Here is an 18662-nt window from a genome sequence, read left to right on the forward strand (position 1 = left end):
TTCTTCCCAAAGCTGCACCCAAACATTGCCTGAACAACTGGAAACATACTGTTTATGAACAGGAGTTGTCCCAGTGCAAAGTTCGGACCTGCCCTGTCGCTGAAGCCATCGCTGCCTGAAGCCAACAGCACGGTGCGGTGCTCACGTCAGACCAACCTGGTAATGCTCAAAGTCAAACGACCTTGAGAGCTACTGTTCTAAAGTTAGAAAAATCCACTCTAGTTCGTTTCTGAAGAAACTGTGTGAAGTAAAATTTCAGAGAAAAGCTTAAATTTACCAGAATTAAATCAAGGCCTTTTCTTCATCAACCTGAAATTAAGATATTGAATGCAAAGATCATGCAAGTTAAATACCCAGGATCAGGCAAAAGTTGTTAAAAACCAGTACCAGCCCTTGGAAAAACCCCACTGGACAGAAATAATGTAATTAACTTGATACTATTCCAAGTTTTGGGCAGAGAAAACAGAAATGAGATAGAAAACTGAGAGAAACCAGGTTGCAAAACTAGAACTCTGCAATTACAGCAAGGAGCCTCAGATTAATACAAATTTGGATATTATGCAGTGATACAAATTTCTAAGAAATGCTAGTTGTTGACTAAAATTCAATTGATGGTGTTTCCATAAAACCTATGAATAAAACTTTAAAAAAAAAATCTATTCCAAACACGTAAAGTCCAGGACAACTATGACAGTGTTTGTATTAAGGAGAAAAAAAAAATGGTGCCAAGAGAAGAATTATTAATAAAGAGGTATAATGAGAATTTTCAAAAGGAAGTAATCCAATTCTTTATTGGTCCAGCTAGTACTACCTTATGATGTCAGTCCATTAGTTTCACCTTTCTAGTTAAGTTAAATTAAAAGAAGAAAATCACTTCTAAAAGTTCTTCTACCTGAGTTTGGTCTGTCTTCCATTGTATGTGAAATTTTATTTATAAATTAAATACTTCTTTGGTTATGTACTACCTAGTTTATACTCAGTTCAAAGGAACTTTGTGCTTTCCTTTGAATCTGGTACAGAAGTTTTGCTGAAGTCAGCGCACGATGCCAAATACTAAAGATCTTTGGTCCACACACTATTCCTGTTCACCATTTCACTTGCCAGCAGTTATGGAATATTAATGTCATTACAGAATTTTCAGTATAAGCGTGCTTAGTGAAGCCTTTACAGATACGTACCTAATTAACTGAAATATTTTTTCCCGTTTAACATCCTCACCTGCTTCCTGACAACATACTGTCTTCCTCATAATATTCTTCTCCGCTGAAATATTCCTGCTCTCCCAAATAATGATCATCATTGCAATGGTCTTGAACTTCACGTTCTTCACAGCAAATAGTAGGTCGACGCCCATCACCAGAGTCGGATCTGTAAGTAGCAAACAATTATTTTTTTAAATATTTTATTTATATAAATTATATATTGTATGTTTTATACACATGATTGCACAGAACTGCAGTTCACAACATGAATATACTACCTCTCTCTTAAAGATGATCTCCCTTTATTTCCTTATGGTACAAATAGGAAACTAATTAATACAGGGATGCTCGGTGAAGTCAAATACATTTAAGATGTTTTTACAAAACATAAATTCAGAGTACTTTGAAGAAACACAGCCTCTATCAAATGCCTGAATTTTTTGGAATGGGTAAAATATTAAGGAGCACTCACTGAGGTATTCCAAGAAAAATCTGAAACGGGTATGCAAATCTAGACATGAAAAACTAACACTGAATTTAGTAATGCACTTGAAATAACACAGTGTATCCTATTTTTAAAATTTGTCTTGGAATATATTCAGAGACATAAGACTAGGAAAGATTTTGGGTCCCCTATAAATGGAGCTCTATATATTAATATTTAACAAAGCTAAAGCCAGTGTTTTTTCCAGTTTTTGCAAGCAAATTTTAAACAAGGGCTAGCATCTTTTGCCTGTTGAAAACTGCATAAACCTGCCTGAACTTTTAAAAGGGCTTGAATAATTTTGAACTTTACCAGAAGTTTATTGTTTCCGAACAGAAGGGCAATTTAGAAAATTTAGAATTTAGATTTTTAGATTCAGAAATTATCACTCAAGTTACTGAGCATATACATTGTCATACAGTTCATTTTGAAAATTGTTCTAAAGAGAAAAAGAAAAGAGAAAAAAGAGAAACTACTCTGTCCTCTTCAATTATGTCAGAGCAATATCAACTCACCTAATATATGTTTCATAGTAGCGGGTTCTATCCAGGTAAACCATGAAAATAAGGAGAAAGATATCTTAAAATCAGGTAGTTTAAAGAAATTAATTGGTGATTATAATGTCTGTGTTGTAACTAACAATTTCACTTTAAAGAAAACCACTACTTTCAAACCTTATTAAAGTTAAGTACATTTCCCATACATCAGACCTATATTTTAAATACATTTCATACAGAAGTAGGCAACAGAAATGAAGCTTGAATACATAAATTAGTATCACATAGCATAAGTTTTCTTATAGAGTTTTTAAAATAGATAAATTTATTTAGAAGCAAAAACATATTTCTAAGTTTACCTCCTACTGCTTGGCCTTCTACGCTTCTCATGATCAGTTCTGGAGTATGAATGGTAACCGTTTTCGGATCTATGCTCGTGATTTCCAAAATTTGTGTGTTTTCCATGAAACACTTTGGAGATGTTGGCATTATTGAGATTGGCATTCGTTGAGTTTGGAACTTGCTTGCCTACTGAATTGTGATTATGATGATTGTGGTATACAGAATTTCCTGCCTGAGTATATATATTTTTCTCGGTATCGCTTGCGGATGGAATTGAAGGCCGCTGAACATGTAAGGGACGGTGTGTGGTGTTGATCTGTTGAAACGAATCTCGTCTGTCACTGCTAATATGGTTTATGTGGTTGCCAAAGAGGGCACCATTCCTCTGTTTTAGGGGAAGAGAAAGAAAAAGTTAGATCACATACCTTAACAGAACATATTTTTGACAGTGATAACTTTTTTCTCGCCTACATGCATACAAAAGTATCAATTCAAATAAACTGTGACTTTTCTTTCTAATTTTATTTCCTGAAGTGATGTGAAAGTGATAATGAAACATTTGTATATGAGTCAAATCAACATTGTTATGCTGTGATCATTATTCTTTTTCCATAAAGCTAAATGTGACATCCAGCTTTCTCCACATCTTATTATGCAGGAGAAAACTAGTTTCCCATACATGAACATGCACCACCTTCCTCAGAAAGGCACGTGTCTGCTTCATTTTTGAGAACACTTTAGTGGAATTCTCTCCTATTCTCCCAGAGCATCAGTTTGCAACAGGCATCAGTCACTCAGACAGGATGGAGTGCCATGCAACAGCTTGCAAGCGTATCGCAAGTAGGTAACATTACATTTCAGTGCTTCCATACTTTCTTCTTGCAGAGGTACGAGAAAGAGTAGTAACTCTTTGTCAGCCCTGAGAGTGTAATGGATGGTGAAAAAGAGGATGAAGTGCTAAATTATGACTCTTGACATGCAGCTCTCTTTTACATCTGACCCAGATTATGTAGCCTCCCTGTCTAGCCAGGTGTGGGTCTTGGATGACAGCAGTTTATCTTGAAGCTCAATCTAGGGAAGACAGGAGGTAATGATGGTTGGCAGAGAAATGCATCTATTGATGGTAGCTGCGGCACTGTCTTCAGTGCCACATCCTCCTTTTTGGCAAAGAACAGCAAGCTATGTGGCTTCTGACATAAGTACTGCAGAAGCATGCTTTTACATCTGCTTCTTCTGAAATGCTTGTGAAAAAATAAGTTTTCTTGCTGTCTGAAAAATGGTTTGCAGATCACTCCTGATTATAACACCAACTTTACGTGCTCACCATTAGACTGAATATCTATAGTGTAAAAGAGGAAAACTAATCTTTCTTTCTGATTGATTCTTATTGATATCCCCCACAGGAAACTGGAAATGGCATTTATATTTTGTTGACTTCTATGTAATTCCAGGCATTCATTTTCAAATACCCAGCTCTGTGTCTGTTGTGGTTTGGCTGCACAGGATTTCCTTCTCTTCTTTCTATCTACCACTGCAGAAGTTAAGACACTTCCAGTTTAAACCTTGCCACTATCAAAATTTAAGATGGCAAGGTTCATACCTTTTCTTAGCATTTGCTTAAGAAAAAAAGAAGAATTAATGAGAAAGAATTAGGGGCAGGAAGTGTTTCTTAAATTTACAGTGAGATGCAATTGTCCTGGTAATACCATTTTTTTATATATATATAAAAGACTTATTTAGAATGTATTTATATTGTGCTGATTTGAGGGGGTTTATATTATTATTATTCCATATTCAGGGATAAGCTCATTCTTTAATCTCGTATTATATGACAAAACAATTCACATAGCTGTGTTCTGACATTACTTTATAAACATCTTCCTCCTCCTCTGGATTGTTTTCCTCTGGTTCATCATCTTGCAAGTCACAGGATATAGCTCGGCGTATTTCAGGGCCGATATCATGAAGTGTCCTTAGTCCTGCCTAAATCAATGACAATATCATAATACATTAGGAATGCAAGTTCTTTTTCGTTCTTTAATTACAGGTGTGTAAATTTATTTCAAAGGACAGTTAACAAGTTTTCATATCCTGACATCCACAGAGGACACATCCTACTATATGTCTCTTGACTGTTATTAATAAAAGGCTTATGTTCCAGTACAACCCTCTTGAGGTGATCATGTCTTTATTATCACCACTCAGATCCTGACTAAAGGACCACTGTTGTGTATGGAACTCTACGAAAATAAAATTCATCTTATAATAAAGTATAAGTAATCAGCAAGAACTATAATAAAATGCATTTCAATGAGATGTATATTTAATGTTAAGAACGTGTTTGCAGCCTGTGTCCACAAAGTAAATGCAAGGAGTTCTTTGCTATAGCAACAGCAGTTTTAGCAGAGCTCAGATGGAAAAGAAAGCAGTGAAATAATTCCAGCTCATCTGCACTGCACTGTGATATGCAGAGATTTGACTTAAAGCTTTACTTTAGGACAGAAACCCCATCTAGCTACAGCAGAATGCACCTCAGCGTGCATCAGTTCATATTCCTCTCAACCCTGCTACCACAGGCAAACTTTAGGGAAAGGACTAAGGCCGAAACTGCCAAGGACAGACCTGCACGTTATACAGAAAACAGACATCACACTCAGGGCCAAGAATTCAGTGCTTTTGTATAGGCCTTACTTCAAAAAGGAGGTATTTTTCCAGTTTTAAGTCTGGCTGTCATGGTCTGAAGCAAAAAAAGCAATCTCGTTCTTCCCATCTTATTTTTATCTCCTCAGGTTCAGAAGAAATCACAAATTTGCTTGTTTAGCCCTTTAGTAACACCACACTTATACTAAAAATCATGCACAGCACTTGGCTTAATTCTTAATTATCATTTAAAAACCTGATTTGTTAAATTGTTTTTTTTTTTCATATTTTTTGATACAGATGTGAGGGCTGTCCCAGCCCATCCGAGCTGTACTTCTACGGCACAACAGTGACATTACATGTTACTTGCCATGGGGTGACATGAAGATGTGTAGAGAATTTTGTGTTGTTTCAGAGCTCCAGACGGAGCTGAAGGACCCTGAAGGGCACCAGGCATGGCCTGGTTCCAGTCACACTGCCCATGACACACATTCCCTGGAGTACACCACAGCATTGCGGTCAGGTTCCAGCTCAAAACAGAAAGAGCTGGTTTGATGGGGAGCAAAATGGCATTTATGCAGCGTGGGCAACCAGAACCTGGAAAGGGATGAATCCAGCAGCTCTGTATCTAACAGTGTCCATTTGCTACAGGCTCCTCCTCAGGCTTCACTCCCAGCAGTATTTCACTTCCTGAAAACAGCACTTGACTAATCATATTAGCTACATCTATTTCACAATTATATTTTCTTCCTCAGGGATGAACTTGGAGAGTTATGCTATGGAATCAGGCTCTAAAGATCATTTACTAGTGAATCAAAATACAACAGACATTTCATGAATACACTGTGCTTTCTCCCACCTCTTATGCTAATTGCATAGTTGAGACCTTAGCAAGGTTGCTAACATCATAATTTTATAAGGTGTTAAAGGGAAGTAAAATTAACACTTTATGGTACAGATTTCAAAGTAGAAGACCAAAGGCTTCAATTTACTTAGCAGAGGCAAAGGCAGTATTTCTTTAGCAGAGGATTACTATTATATTTCAGTTGTTCAGTCATCAGCAAGAATAGCCACTTCCATTTCACACTCATTACCTGCTTATTTTATAGCAAAGAAAAACAAAAAAGAATGAAAACCCCCAAAGCTACACAGACACTTCAACATAAAAATAAACAGAGGTTAGTATGAACGGAATACAATGCAAGAACCACTAAAATAAGAAAACAAGCATGCAGAAAACCAGCTGAATAGACCTACGCTATAGCAGTGAACATAAGAGACATAGTAGACAAGTCCTGGTTCCCCAGTGTCACTCATCTTCCTAGAGCCCATCTTCTAACGCCGGAGCCGAGCGCACTGCTCTACAACTACACGAAAGCTCCGTGCTTTCGGTCAAAGCCAGGCTCCCCTCACGCCAAGCCTTTCTGCGAACACAGCACTCTCAGACAGCAGTATTATAAATTTTAATCCTGACAAAAACTAGCTTACATTCCTGTCTGCCAAATTGTGACCAAGTCCCACAAATATATGCCTAAAAGCTGAGAAAAGCCATGTGTTTGGCAGCAATGTACTGAATAGTAATTTAACTTTGATTACATTTCCAATTGCCTTCTGGTTTGCTTCTTGGTGAATTAATCGTTCTTTACTAAAGAAAAAGCAGGCAGCTCTTATCATCTCATCTCTCCTCAGTAATACTCGTTTTCATCTAACAGACCTCTTGCAACGACACAGGCAGCAGTGGAAGACTAAAACATGGATCGCTGGACGTAAAAGTATATGTTGAACCAAACCAATCAGCTGTATTCACTCACAGCCAGTTTTGAAGCCACAGGTTCTCCAAGCAACACCTGCCTGCAGAATTAGAACATTCCTCAGCTGATTTGCTGTAGTAGAACTACCTACAACAGTCTTGTGAACTCTATCATTAAAATGACTAGTCTCACGTACTGTCTCATTTTACCTGCTGTGATCTTACAGTATTCTGAGTAACCCAAGAACAATTTTTATTACAGGAGAGTGCTGCATAGAGAGACAAATTCTCACGCGGAGCTCTTGCTGATTAAGTCAATCCTTTGCTAGTTCAGCCAGCTACCGCTGACGTGGGGCTGATGTGAAAATGCAGGAACTGGTTTTTACTTCTCAGTAGGAAAATTCTTCCTCTGAACCACATCTAATGTCTTCTGTGAAGATCATAGAGGTAGCGTGGACTGATAAAACATTGGACTTTACCTTCAAGCACTTCAGAAGCAAATCAAAGATCTCTTAAATAAAAGAACATACACAAAAATCAAACCAACCTCCCCCACATCTCATCATTAGTTTGCAGGGAAGAAGGGTCCTTCTGATGCATTTCCTTACATAACGTTGCCCATTTCAGTCTACCCAGCAAGAACCCTAGAGGCATCGTAACACACAAGAGGGCAATAGGAGTATACATTGGCCTCCATTTGTGAGGTTCTAAAAACTGCTAGATTTAAACTTGAGATCGTTTTTTTTTCTCAGAAAAAAACCTGAGTAGATGGGACTTTTCAAAAAGAGAGCCTGGATAGTGATTTGTCTCCATTTGCCAGAGGCATGCTTGTTTCCTTTTCACTATGATTGCTTAAGTTCTTCAGATGCAACTATTTCTCTAAGGAGAAACTTATAAGACCTTTTGTTGCTATCACATATAACTATTTGAGACTAGCCACGTTCCTGAAGCATCATGCTATAACGACTTTCAAGAAAAAGAGTCAAATCTGAGTGTTATACAGAAATTACTTCCTCACAGTCCTTGAGCATGGCTTATCAGAGCTGCAGAGGAAAGGAAACTGCAGCTAAATCCACTGTCCTTTCCCCAAACAGGATGAGTAGATGCTAAAGACTGATACAAAAACTTTCATAATATTTCCTTTGGTTGGTAAAGACTACTGGAAGGGTCACACTCTCTCTAGTCTCCCCTATATCTGTAAGTTTTTATGGCAGAGTCTTAATTCCTGAAGATTGTCTCGTGTCTAGAGAATTCCCACCTTACCTTAAAGGAAGCTTCAAGATTATTTTATGCCATTTCAGCAGTATAAACCACCTTTAAAATTTTTCCCTAAATAAGTGGAAATGTGAATAAATAAATATTGATTTATTTCCTATTTATTGAAGACCAAAATACAATGCACATCATTTCAAGAAGCAAGGGGCCACCTTCTTCTGTCATATATATATACATCTAATACCCATCTCAGCTCACCAGGCTGAAATCCTGCCTGGTTGACAAGGCTGTTGAATCAGTCAGGTGGATCACATTTCTGACAAAATGTGTTTAATAATCTCAGTATATTGCAAAACGCAAAATTTTCCAATTCTGTTCATCTCCAACTTTCCAATACAGAGTATTACTATTTGCTATACAGAAACGTGTTTGCTTAATGTACCTGTAACTGGAAAAAATGGAGTTTTCTCACATGGGTGTTAAACTTTATGTGCATTCACCCTATACCTTTCAGCACACTTTGTTTTCAGCATTTGAAGGTGAAAAGGTCTATAACAGAACAGATAAAACATGCAAGAGATGTGTTTAGGCACCAGTTCTACAGGGATAACATTGATCAAAACTGCATCATTGAATTTTTCATGCTGTTCTGCAAACGGACATCTGTTATTTCCACTCAGGTTTTTCTATTTTTCTGTTGTTTCTTTGAAGCAGCAGAAGAAAGAGATTAATGCTACTGTGTTTGATTGCCTCCAATTCTATTCTAGAGCTTTCATTAGAAATTTGCAAAATAAGTTATTTTTATTCAGATACTTACTCTCCAAAATTTAACTTTTGATATATTCCTTGCTTAATTTTTTCTTTGTAGGCATTCTTTCTCATAAAGATGAGACATGTCAGTCCAATGGCTAAGTTAGCAAACCAGTGATACACAGTGCACTGAACAACATAATTACACAACAAACCCAAGCATGTCTTTAAATAGGCTTTCCCATAAATACACAAGATGACTTCAAATTAACATGATAATTCGGTGCAGCTGTGCTTTGTGAGGCACAGCAGCACCTGCAATGTTTCCAAGATGGCACCAGGCACTAATACACCAGTGCTGGGTCCTAAATAGCATCTCGAGAGACAATTAATGATGCCCCTTGTCTCTGACACAGCACCGAGATGACACACATGTGCTTTCAAATGCTGAAATAATAGAAATGTAGGAGTCCCTCGGTGAGAAAAAAAAATCTCGTATGCCTAATAACTTTATTTCTGATTTGGTCAGTTAGAACTAAGCTGAGAGATGCTTGAAAAGCACCTTATGTGGAAACATCAAAACATTTAAAAGTTAGGTTAAACATTAAAACATTGAACAGTTAAACATTTGAAAAGACTTAACAAATGCCAACTAGATTTTAAATCAACTTTCCACATCTACAGTATGCACAAAACAGTACACCATTTTAGATATGCCCTATATTAATAAATTTGTGTATAAAGCAAGAATCCAGAGTCATGACTTTTATAAAAAACATCTAAATGCTTACACAATACTCAAATTACGAAAAGATAATTTTCCCTGTATCTAAACTCAGCCCACATCCATTCTGAGGTATGGTGCAACCTACATCTAGGTGCACTTTAGGCTTAGTTTAAGAAGTGCAAGCACAATACCCTTATTTAAATAGTAAAACCCACTATCACCTCCACTATTTCTAGACAAGGCAAATACACAGTGATCCCTCTTTTAAGGCATCTTATAGTGATACCAGGAAATGGAAGAGACACTTGTAATCTGCTTCACAGATTTTTAGAAGAATGTTTTATATTTATGTATCTTGCTATAAAACTTCATTATATCTGAAATAAAGCATAAATATGAATTCTAAATGCTTAGGTCTTCAGAGCTTCAGAATACTGAAAACCCATGACTAAAAATGTTCATATAAACCACTACATTTGTAGATAATTAACTTGTTTTCACTACTTGGTTATTTTATAGCAAAGAGAACAAAAAAGAATGAAAACCCCCAAAGCTACACAGACACTTCAACATAAAAATAAACAGAGGTTAGTATGAACGGAATACAATGCAAGAACCACTAAAATAAGAAAACAAGCATGCAGAAAACCAGCTGAATAGACCTACGCTATAGCAGTGAACATAAGAGACATAGTAGTCAAGTCCTGGTTCCCCAGTGTCACTCATCTTCCTAGAGCCCATCTTCTAACGCCGGAGCCGAGCGCACTGCTCTACAACTACACGAAAGCTCCGTGCTTTCGGTCAAAGCCAGGCTCCCCTCACGCCAAGCCTTTCTGCGAACACAACATGAACATGGGAGCACAATTAAATCAACCTTGAGCAACATATTAACCCCTCAGCTGATGCCTGCTAGAGGGTTTGTTTGGGGTTTTTTCACTGTTTACTGCAGCGTTGATGTTACTTACAAAATTTGCAGAGAGAAAACAGCATAATTAGTTTAATCTGAAATACATTCCCAAAATCAGGTTCAGCTCAATAAATCAGTGCTTTTGTCTACTTGTGATGTGGAGGGAAATATCCAACTTTTATTTGTATGTATTAGCAAAGAGGGTTATTCATTATTCATTTATTCACACGTGAATAAATGTGAAATATAGTGCAAATATTACATAGTTTACAGTAAATATTTTCCATAGGAAAACCAGTGTAGAATTAATTCAGTCACCTCAAGCACTAGATGAATGTAATTAGACTTGTTCATGCTTCACTTAACATTTGTTTTACTAGCAATGTAACTACTGTTTGGCTCAATACAAATTTCCATCACTACAAAAAGACATCTCCCAAACTAGGGCTACAAATGTAACTTTGTTATGATTTCATCCGGAAAATATATTTGTTCTCACTGCATAAGTATCAGTCGATAGCATAAGAAAGGCACCAGGAGCCCGAAGGAATACTTTTCCTCATGTCCTAGGTGCATGTATAACACACAAAAACGACAGTATGTAGCTAACCTGAACTGGGTACCTGTCATTTCAGAACCACTCACTCTTCTTCCCTTCACAAGGAGTGAAACCCCTGGGTCTGCAGAAGACAGACTGTTGTAGTTCCAAGGAATATTGTTATTTCATTTCTGAAGATTTTTTGGTGACAATATGCAAGTTCAGACAAACTGCTGTTGACAATAATTTGATGTGTCCTTTTCTGAGTGAGGGGGAATTTGAAACTTCACAGCAAAAAGACTTACTCAATAGCCTGAGCAGATGGTCCCAAGACGCACTTCACTTCCTAGGCTGCTTCTTCTTCTCCGACTGCATGTACCCAAACAGCAGCCCTTGTTAGGCTAACAGCAAATGCTGCATCCTTAAGGAAAACCTCAGCTCTACAGAATAAAAATCATCCTGAATGCAATTATTGTAGAGTAAGAAGGGGAATTCCTGACTGCTGCATGCTCTGGTATCCACAAAGCAAATCTAGTTTTGCAGGGAGCTCTGTTTTAATTTCCTGACTCAGCCCAAACTTTTGTTTCTTCTACCCACCAAACATTTCTCAAACCCAGCATCAGAATAAACTGTCTTCTTTATTCCAGCTGGGTTGAGGTTCTGGCTCCAAAACGATGAGGGGGCTGCCAGCGACATTATCTTAACACAGCAGGCAGGCGTTGGTCTCATGCAATCAAATAAAAATCAAAGGACATGAGTTTCACAGTTTCATATGCTAAAATGTCTAATGAAGTCTTAATGACAAAAAAAAAAAAAAGTATTCTGTACTTATTCTAGTGTTAATTCAGAGGCTGCTGATTTTACAGCTTCCTCGCTGTCCCCTAGGAGGAGGACACCGCCACCCCTCACGCTGCAGTGCCTGGAAGTGCCTGAGCAAATGGTGGGCACGGCTGAATAAAATCCCCTACGGAAGTAAATGTTGGCCCACCCACCACTATCCTATAAAACTATAGGGTTTTGTCTATTTTAGCTGGTTACACTACCATTACCCTGTGAAGGAGCCACCTGCATAGTTAAAGAGGCATCGCTAAGAAACATTTTCACAAATTAAGGACCAAGTATCGCTACCTGGCAGAGAGAGAACTTCAAGTAGGCTAAAGAGAAATGGAAGGGGAAGAAAAAAAATAATTTTTGCTACAGGTGTTTTTAAGCTCTGTTCGTTTTCCTGTGAGAATTCAGTATCAATTCCAAATGTATCCAGTCTTGTTAAATACTCGTCACTGATCAAGGTCACCTATAACATCCTCTCACAGAACAGTTTCAAAAGGGCAGAGGCAGCAGCTTTAACAGAACCACACAAAACGAGCCGCTCATTTCAAAGTGAAAACAGAATCAAGTGCAGCACCTTAAAAGAACTGCTTTGACTTTGTTGGCAGAAAGGCAGGCTAACTCCCCGTTACCTACAAAACTCTCAGAACCTTGGAGGGGATGAACCACATCTTATTTTCCTAGTTTTTTCTTGATGTTTTGCATCTCTTGACATCTTGGACATCAGAGAAGCAGCATGTAAGAGGACTACCTTAGTGTAATTCTCTGTGTACATCTTTATCTCTGATGTCACATACGTAAGTATCATCAGAGCGAGGTAGTTGATGTATACTGCAAGTTACGATTATTTTTGTTTTGTTTTATAGAGCAATACAGTAAAGAAGAACCTAAAGCAATAGAAAACTTTTATCACTACTTCTAATTTTTGAAACATTATCTGAAATTAAATTTGAGAGTGTTAGCATTGTAACTTTAACTAGAAGTAATTATGGATGGAAGAGATGTGTATGTAAGAAAACAGGGTTAAGTAAAACAGTTAATTCAGAAAGCCTAAGAACCCTATTAATCATTTTCTCCATCTACTGAACCTCCCCTGTGACTATACATGAAAAAAAAATTCTTTACAAGAAAAGGTACATCCTTCACATCCTTCAAATGTTGAAGGATTATAAAAGTTTCTTGAAATTTAGGACTATTTTATAGCCAAATATACACTAATAACTGGTTCAGCAGGGATAAGAGGCTTGATAAAAGTAAATTTTGCTGTAGTATTTGGCTGTAAGGTGCTGGAAAAATATTTTGATGCCAATATAATTGCACACATAGAATGTTTTAATCTAGTGAATTGCAAATGATAGAAAATACATTTGGGACGAGGGTAAAATTAAGGTCCTAGTGACTGTAGTTATTACATCTACTGCCAAAACTTCTTGATCTACCAAAAAATTCTGTATCTTTTTACTTAGCCTTGAAATTAAATCCTTTTTGTGTCTCCCTAAAGATAACATCTTCTAAGAACAGTATTTTTACACACACTCCTTAGTCCATCTGCCTTCCTGGGTCTGCAGATTGAATCTTTAGCTTAATAATGTGGTTTCCAAGGGAAGATTTATTCCCCCACTTGTTGAAACAGGACGTATTAACATGTCGAACAGAGGCCACCAGAAAGCCTTGTTGGACTTTCCCGACCTCACAGAATTTTGCCCTGTGTTATGCAATTCCCTTCAACTAACTAAAGATGGTGTAGATGACTCTCTCTATAACAGATTATTTGGAAGTGCTTTTCATGCCAAAAACGTTAGGGTTTATGACCTTGAATTCTAGCTGTAATGTGAATATTTTGCTTTGCAGTTCTAAAAAGCCTTTTACCTCGTATGTCAAATTGCTTAAATTATGGTGCATTATTTTTCTGCCTACGTTAATGTTAATCATTCACCAGAAACACAAGTAGTAAATGTTTTAAACAATTTTAGCTAAAAGTAAGGCTTCCAACTTAATATCATAGAATACAATTAAAGGACTAGGAAAAAAAAAAAAAAAAGTTGGTGTAGCTTTCTTGGAAGAAGCAGTGCCTTAGGCCACCAGACAGCTACATGGTTTTCCCTTACCTTTAAAAGTACTGAACAAAATTGTAAACAAACCACCACCACTACCCCCAAAATACCACTGAGAACATCAAAAATAAAGACAGACAAAAAGGAGTGATCTACATTTTAAAGAATTCTGTTACATTCTTATAAAACAGGGAAAACGACAACATCCATTAATTTCTTACCTCAGCAATTGTCCTGACAACTAAAACACAGATTGGGGTTCGTCACAAGGAGGATATGGCTTTTCTCTCAAAAGTGGGTGTTTGCTCCCTGAAGCCAGGAAAAGCGTGACATGGCCAACTGCTAAGAGTCAGCAGGATTATAAAACTGTAACTCACCTCTTGCTTCATTCAGCGATTAGGAATGGATGGTAAAGCTTGACTGCGTGTTGTTTTCTCCCTTTCTTGCAGGAGAAAGGCAATAAGGAAGGCCAGGCTAGGTAACACAGCAATTTCAGGGTTTAAAACATCCTCAGGAAGCACGTTCTTAACTAATGAATTAGTTCTGCTGCTAACTCCAACTACCCCAAGAGAAAGTTACACATATCAGCAAAAGTACAAGAGCATTCACTGCTCATATAGCTTTGACACAAAGTGGAACAGGTGACATTGCTTTTTATCTGCTGGCTTCCTTAAGGAATTTACAACATGACAACTGGTCTGCAATAGGGTGAGATGTAGACAAGAACATGAAAATATAGTTGGTCTTGTTCTTTACAAATAGAAGAATCAGATAGCTGGAAAGCCTTTTCTAATTGTACCCTAATAGAAGTATTTTCCTGATCTTAGTAAAAGTTTTAAGCAAACAATTCCTAGTATAGGAAGGTTCTGAATGACAGAGCTTGAAAAATTCAAGACAGACCTAGCCCAGCTTCTGCTGCTCTCATTCTTCGAGCAGTCCAGAAAGCAGAAGCTGTGCACAGTAGCGTTATCATGACTACTAGATACTGTGAAATCTTAACTAGTTTAGAGAGGCTAAAGAAAAGCTGCTGCTGAAGTCATGTGCCTACCCTTGTTATAGGAAGTTTCTAATTTCAAAAGGAAAATTATTTAAACAACAAAAAGATAAGGTAAATACAGCCAAGAACACAAAGAAAGGTCCCATATTTACTGGCAGATTTCAGCGTCAGGAACTCTGATGCAGCTGAGGGTATTTTTCCCCTCCAGAGAAGAGAGAAGGCTGGCTAATTTAGTACTTTTCTCTTGTTCACAACCCGTTCCACCCATATCTTCATAAGCAAAGTCAGCTGCTGCAATACTGTATGTGCCGTTTGTACAATTTATGCATAGATATATAAACAGTAAATTCATCTGGATGAACTGGGTAATAAAGATATAAATCTACTGTGATTGCTATATGAAGTTCCTTCAGCATTTACAACGTAAGTGTGGTGTATGTTGACATAAGTCATCACAATTTCCCTAAGAAAATGGATGGGAGATACAGCGATACTGCATGTTTCTGCTTTTCTTAGTATACTGCTTACCACAGAGATCTGCAAACATTAGTTTACTTAGAGGATTTGAAAGAATAAATGGAAAAATACCCACTATTAACTCTACAAGAACAGAAGGAACATCTTCATAGTTACAAGCCTTTCACAGATCATTCAACAAAATTTCTCTAATTGAGGCACAAGTTGATGGTATGCCTTTCAACTATGCTGCCAAAAATGGCTGTTAAGAACACAGGCTTTTGAAAACATGAGAGGTTTATATGCATTTAAGCTTTGGACAAAGCAAGCCTGGAATGAAGAGGCTGAAAATGGAGAGACATCAGATTTTTATACACTATAAGGTCAAAAGGATCCTCTGTGATCATTTATACTAACTTCCCTATAGTACATCCCACAGGACTGTTCTTGGGAGCATTGATCAGAAGAAATAAATTCCTTGTTGAGGTAGAATATCTCTTTCAGAAAGATATCCAAGTGTGTTTTAGAGCTGTGTCCTCATATAATTAATTATTTTACCAAACATGGCATTTTTGACTTTGAGTTTGACTTGCTGTAGCTCCCAGTTTTGAATTATATTACTCCATTATATGCTGGACTGAAAACCTGTAAGACTGGGCTTTTCCCCAACACCGGTTTCAGGTTTTGTTGAAATGGCATTTCCACTTTCATTTGGTAAAGCAAGTTGAGTTACTACCGATTTGTTGGAAAGACAAAAGTAAAACAGAGAAGAATGGGGAGAAAGAAAGAAATAACCTTCCCATCTACCAGTCTGGCTCATTTTATTACCACAGGAGAATTACTTTAATGAGCAAAAAATTAATGCCATGCCTCAAATCCCATAAGCCCTTTTAAATTCCTAGCAGAGATTCATGGTCATTTTTTTAGCTGTTTTGAATTGAAAAATATTTGTCTTAAGACAGAGGAAGAGCTTATTCTTTCCACTTTCCTCTTGCCCTCTGCCTCTTATTGAACAGGAAGCACGATCTGATAATAAACAACAGAGCACACTCATCTTTGGAAACTCAGTGTTTGTTTTTATATTGTTGTGTGTGCAACACAAGTGGAAAAACGTTAATACTGTGGCTTAAATCTAACCTGGAGCTCCTTATGCTCAAATGCTCCTGCAATGAAGAAGCCTGCAAAGTCCTTCCTAAAAATCTGAGTCTCTCATTTCCCTCTCAGCTGTTTCCAGTCTTTTTATCTCTTCCATTCCCCATATTTTTCTCTTCTATGCAAATATAGTTCATACAGTCCTGGCATGCCCCGTGCTCACACATCAATAGCAAGAATTGTGATGAAACCTCCTCTGCCTGTTGCATCTCTTTTGCTTATGGTGACTTGGAGCAGAATGTGTGTCAGAGCTGCCAGCAGAGACATTCTTAAGAAAGAGCAATGAAACAAATTACCCACTTAGGACAGCAAAGATCGTTCTGCTAGATCAAAGTACAAGCCAGCAGGATTTTTAACAAGGAAAATAGAATCTGAATCAGGTTAACACATTTCTCCCCTTTTAGATAGGGATTTTCACAACCTATTTCTAAATTCTGGCATCAGAACAAAAAGCTATCAGAAACATTAAAGATCTTTATAGCTTATAGGAATCTACTCAGCATTAACTGAAATTCATAAAGTCCCAATCCAATAAAAATGGTGCAGTGTATGATGTCTGGAATTATTTGAGAACAGCTTTCCATTTGCCTGTTTCAAAGTTCACAATACAAAGGGTATCATTGAACAGAAGTTTTCAGAATATACTCTTTAGATCACATATACACTATGGACTGCTTGCTGCAGGCCTGCTGAGAGACAGACAGCCAAATCGATTGTCCTGGTTTCCATTTGGTAGCTTGTTTTAAGAGACAGACAGAAGTATATGACATTAACGTAGTATGCTGATATTACTTCCTATGAAAGAAACTCATGAATGTGAAGTTCAAAGTTTGCAAATATTCAAAAATACTAATAGGAAGGTATTTCAACAGTAATCATAAGTGGAAAAGATAAACAACAATGAGAATTAAAGAAGAAAAATTATACCATATAAACCCACCTTTACTATGGGGTAATGTATATTAGGAAGTTTTCCAAGAACTGGCTTACAGTGTTGTAGGAACACAAAATAAACAATTAAAGCAAAACAAAGACCAGAAATGATAGCCAAGAACTTCATTCATCTGCTTTTACATCAACAACTTTAGATTGTGATGTAACGAGACTTGCTAAGAAATTTTATAACTGTTGCCACTGTTTGAGTAATCCACAGAGAATAACTGTTTTCACTTACCTTGGTATAGACAGAATAGCAGGTTTATGCTTTACTTTTCTGATGAATAAGGGCCAAAAGTGTCCCAGCTAAATAAAATCCTGGCAGCACTGCACAATCATCAATATTCATCTACCTGCTATTTCAAGTAAGCTCACAAAATGGTTAGTTAAAAATGTAAAAACAAAATCACCTGCAGAGCAATCGTGGTATTCTTCGCAGGATATTTCCCCACCAGTCCTTGTTCTTTGCGTTTCTTGAATTTCCTAAAGTAGTCCTGTATCAGGAAGGTGGCATAGAACTTCCCCACGGTTACCTCATCATCTAAATGAACAGACCAGACAGATCTCTCCCAAGTCAGCACATTTATCAATAGCCTGTACACTCATATCTGATTTTGGGGGGGAAACGTGATGGGTGCAATACTATGCTTTCAGCTTACAACCATGGACCCTGTAACTAGTTTAAAAGCAATGTTTTAGCAAGCAGTTTAAGTCCCATCAGTTAAGTGAACTCATCCTTAATGAAGAAGAAAATACCACACTTCGCCAAGTTTCATGTATTTCTAAGTAAGTTTGTATAAGTTTCTAACAAAAGCATAAACATTTCTGTATATGCATAGAAGCTGAAAGACAGGCTTTAGTTACTTGGAATAAATGGATTAAAATAAAAGCTACTGTGACTTACATACAGTTATGTTTGTAAGAGTGACTCTAGTAAAAAAAAGTCCTCCTTACAACATCTCTCTTTTTTTCATTGCTGAACCAAATTTGCTTGGTCAGTGTATCAGTGTAGCATTGTCCTGATTGTATAAGGACTTTGACATCTTTACAGCCTGCTTCACTATGCATAGCTCTTTATTGGTGTCGTGCCCTCACTGTCATTGCCAAGCACCCTCCTGTCGGAATTTTATTTGTGTCCCAGATGCTCATGCTGGACTGTATCTTCTGCTGTCTTATCGTCATCCAGT

The 18662-nt window shown here is 37.3% G+C and overlaps 1 protein-coding gene and 1 long non-coding RNA gene across 11 annotated transcripts in view; one reads left to right on the forward strand and one right to left on the reverse strand.

The window, feature by feature from the left end:
- CACNA1D (calcium voltage-gated channel subunit alpha1 D) overlaps positions 1–18662 on the reverse strand; it is a 235534-nt gene that overhangs the window by 9457 nt on the left and 207415 nt on the right. For all 10 annotated transcript variants that reach the window (XM_056338446.1, XM_056338440.1, XM_056338445.1 and 7 more), the window contains 5 exons: positions 17886–18016; positions 4392–4508; positions 2543–2910; positions 2202–2228; positions 1219–1368 (listed from right to left, as the gene is read on the reverse strand). In XM_056338446.1, the coding sequence (XP_056194421.1) occupies positions 1219–1368; positions 2202–2228; positions 2543–2910; positions 4392–4508; positions 17886–18016 (793 nt within the window). The remainder of the gene's footprint in view (positions 1–1218; positions 1369–2201; positions 2229–2542; positions 2911–4391; positions 4509–17885; positions 18017–18662) is intronic.
- On the forward strand, positions 1308–4691 carry LOC130149142 (uncharacterized). The gene is made up of 3 exons (XR_008821810.1): positions 1308–1370; positions 3184–3365; positions 4573–4691. It is a non-coding gene; the product is annotated as an uncharacterized LOC130149142 (long non-coding RNA).

This window comes from Falco biarmicus, chromosome 4, assembly GCF_023638135.1.
Source record: "Falco biarmicus isolate bFalBia1 chromosome 4, bFalBia1.pri, whole genome shotgun sequence".
Taxonomy (NCBI): domain Eukaryota; kingdom Metazoa; phylum Chordata; class Aves; order Falconiformes; family Falconidae; genus Falco; species Falco biarmicus.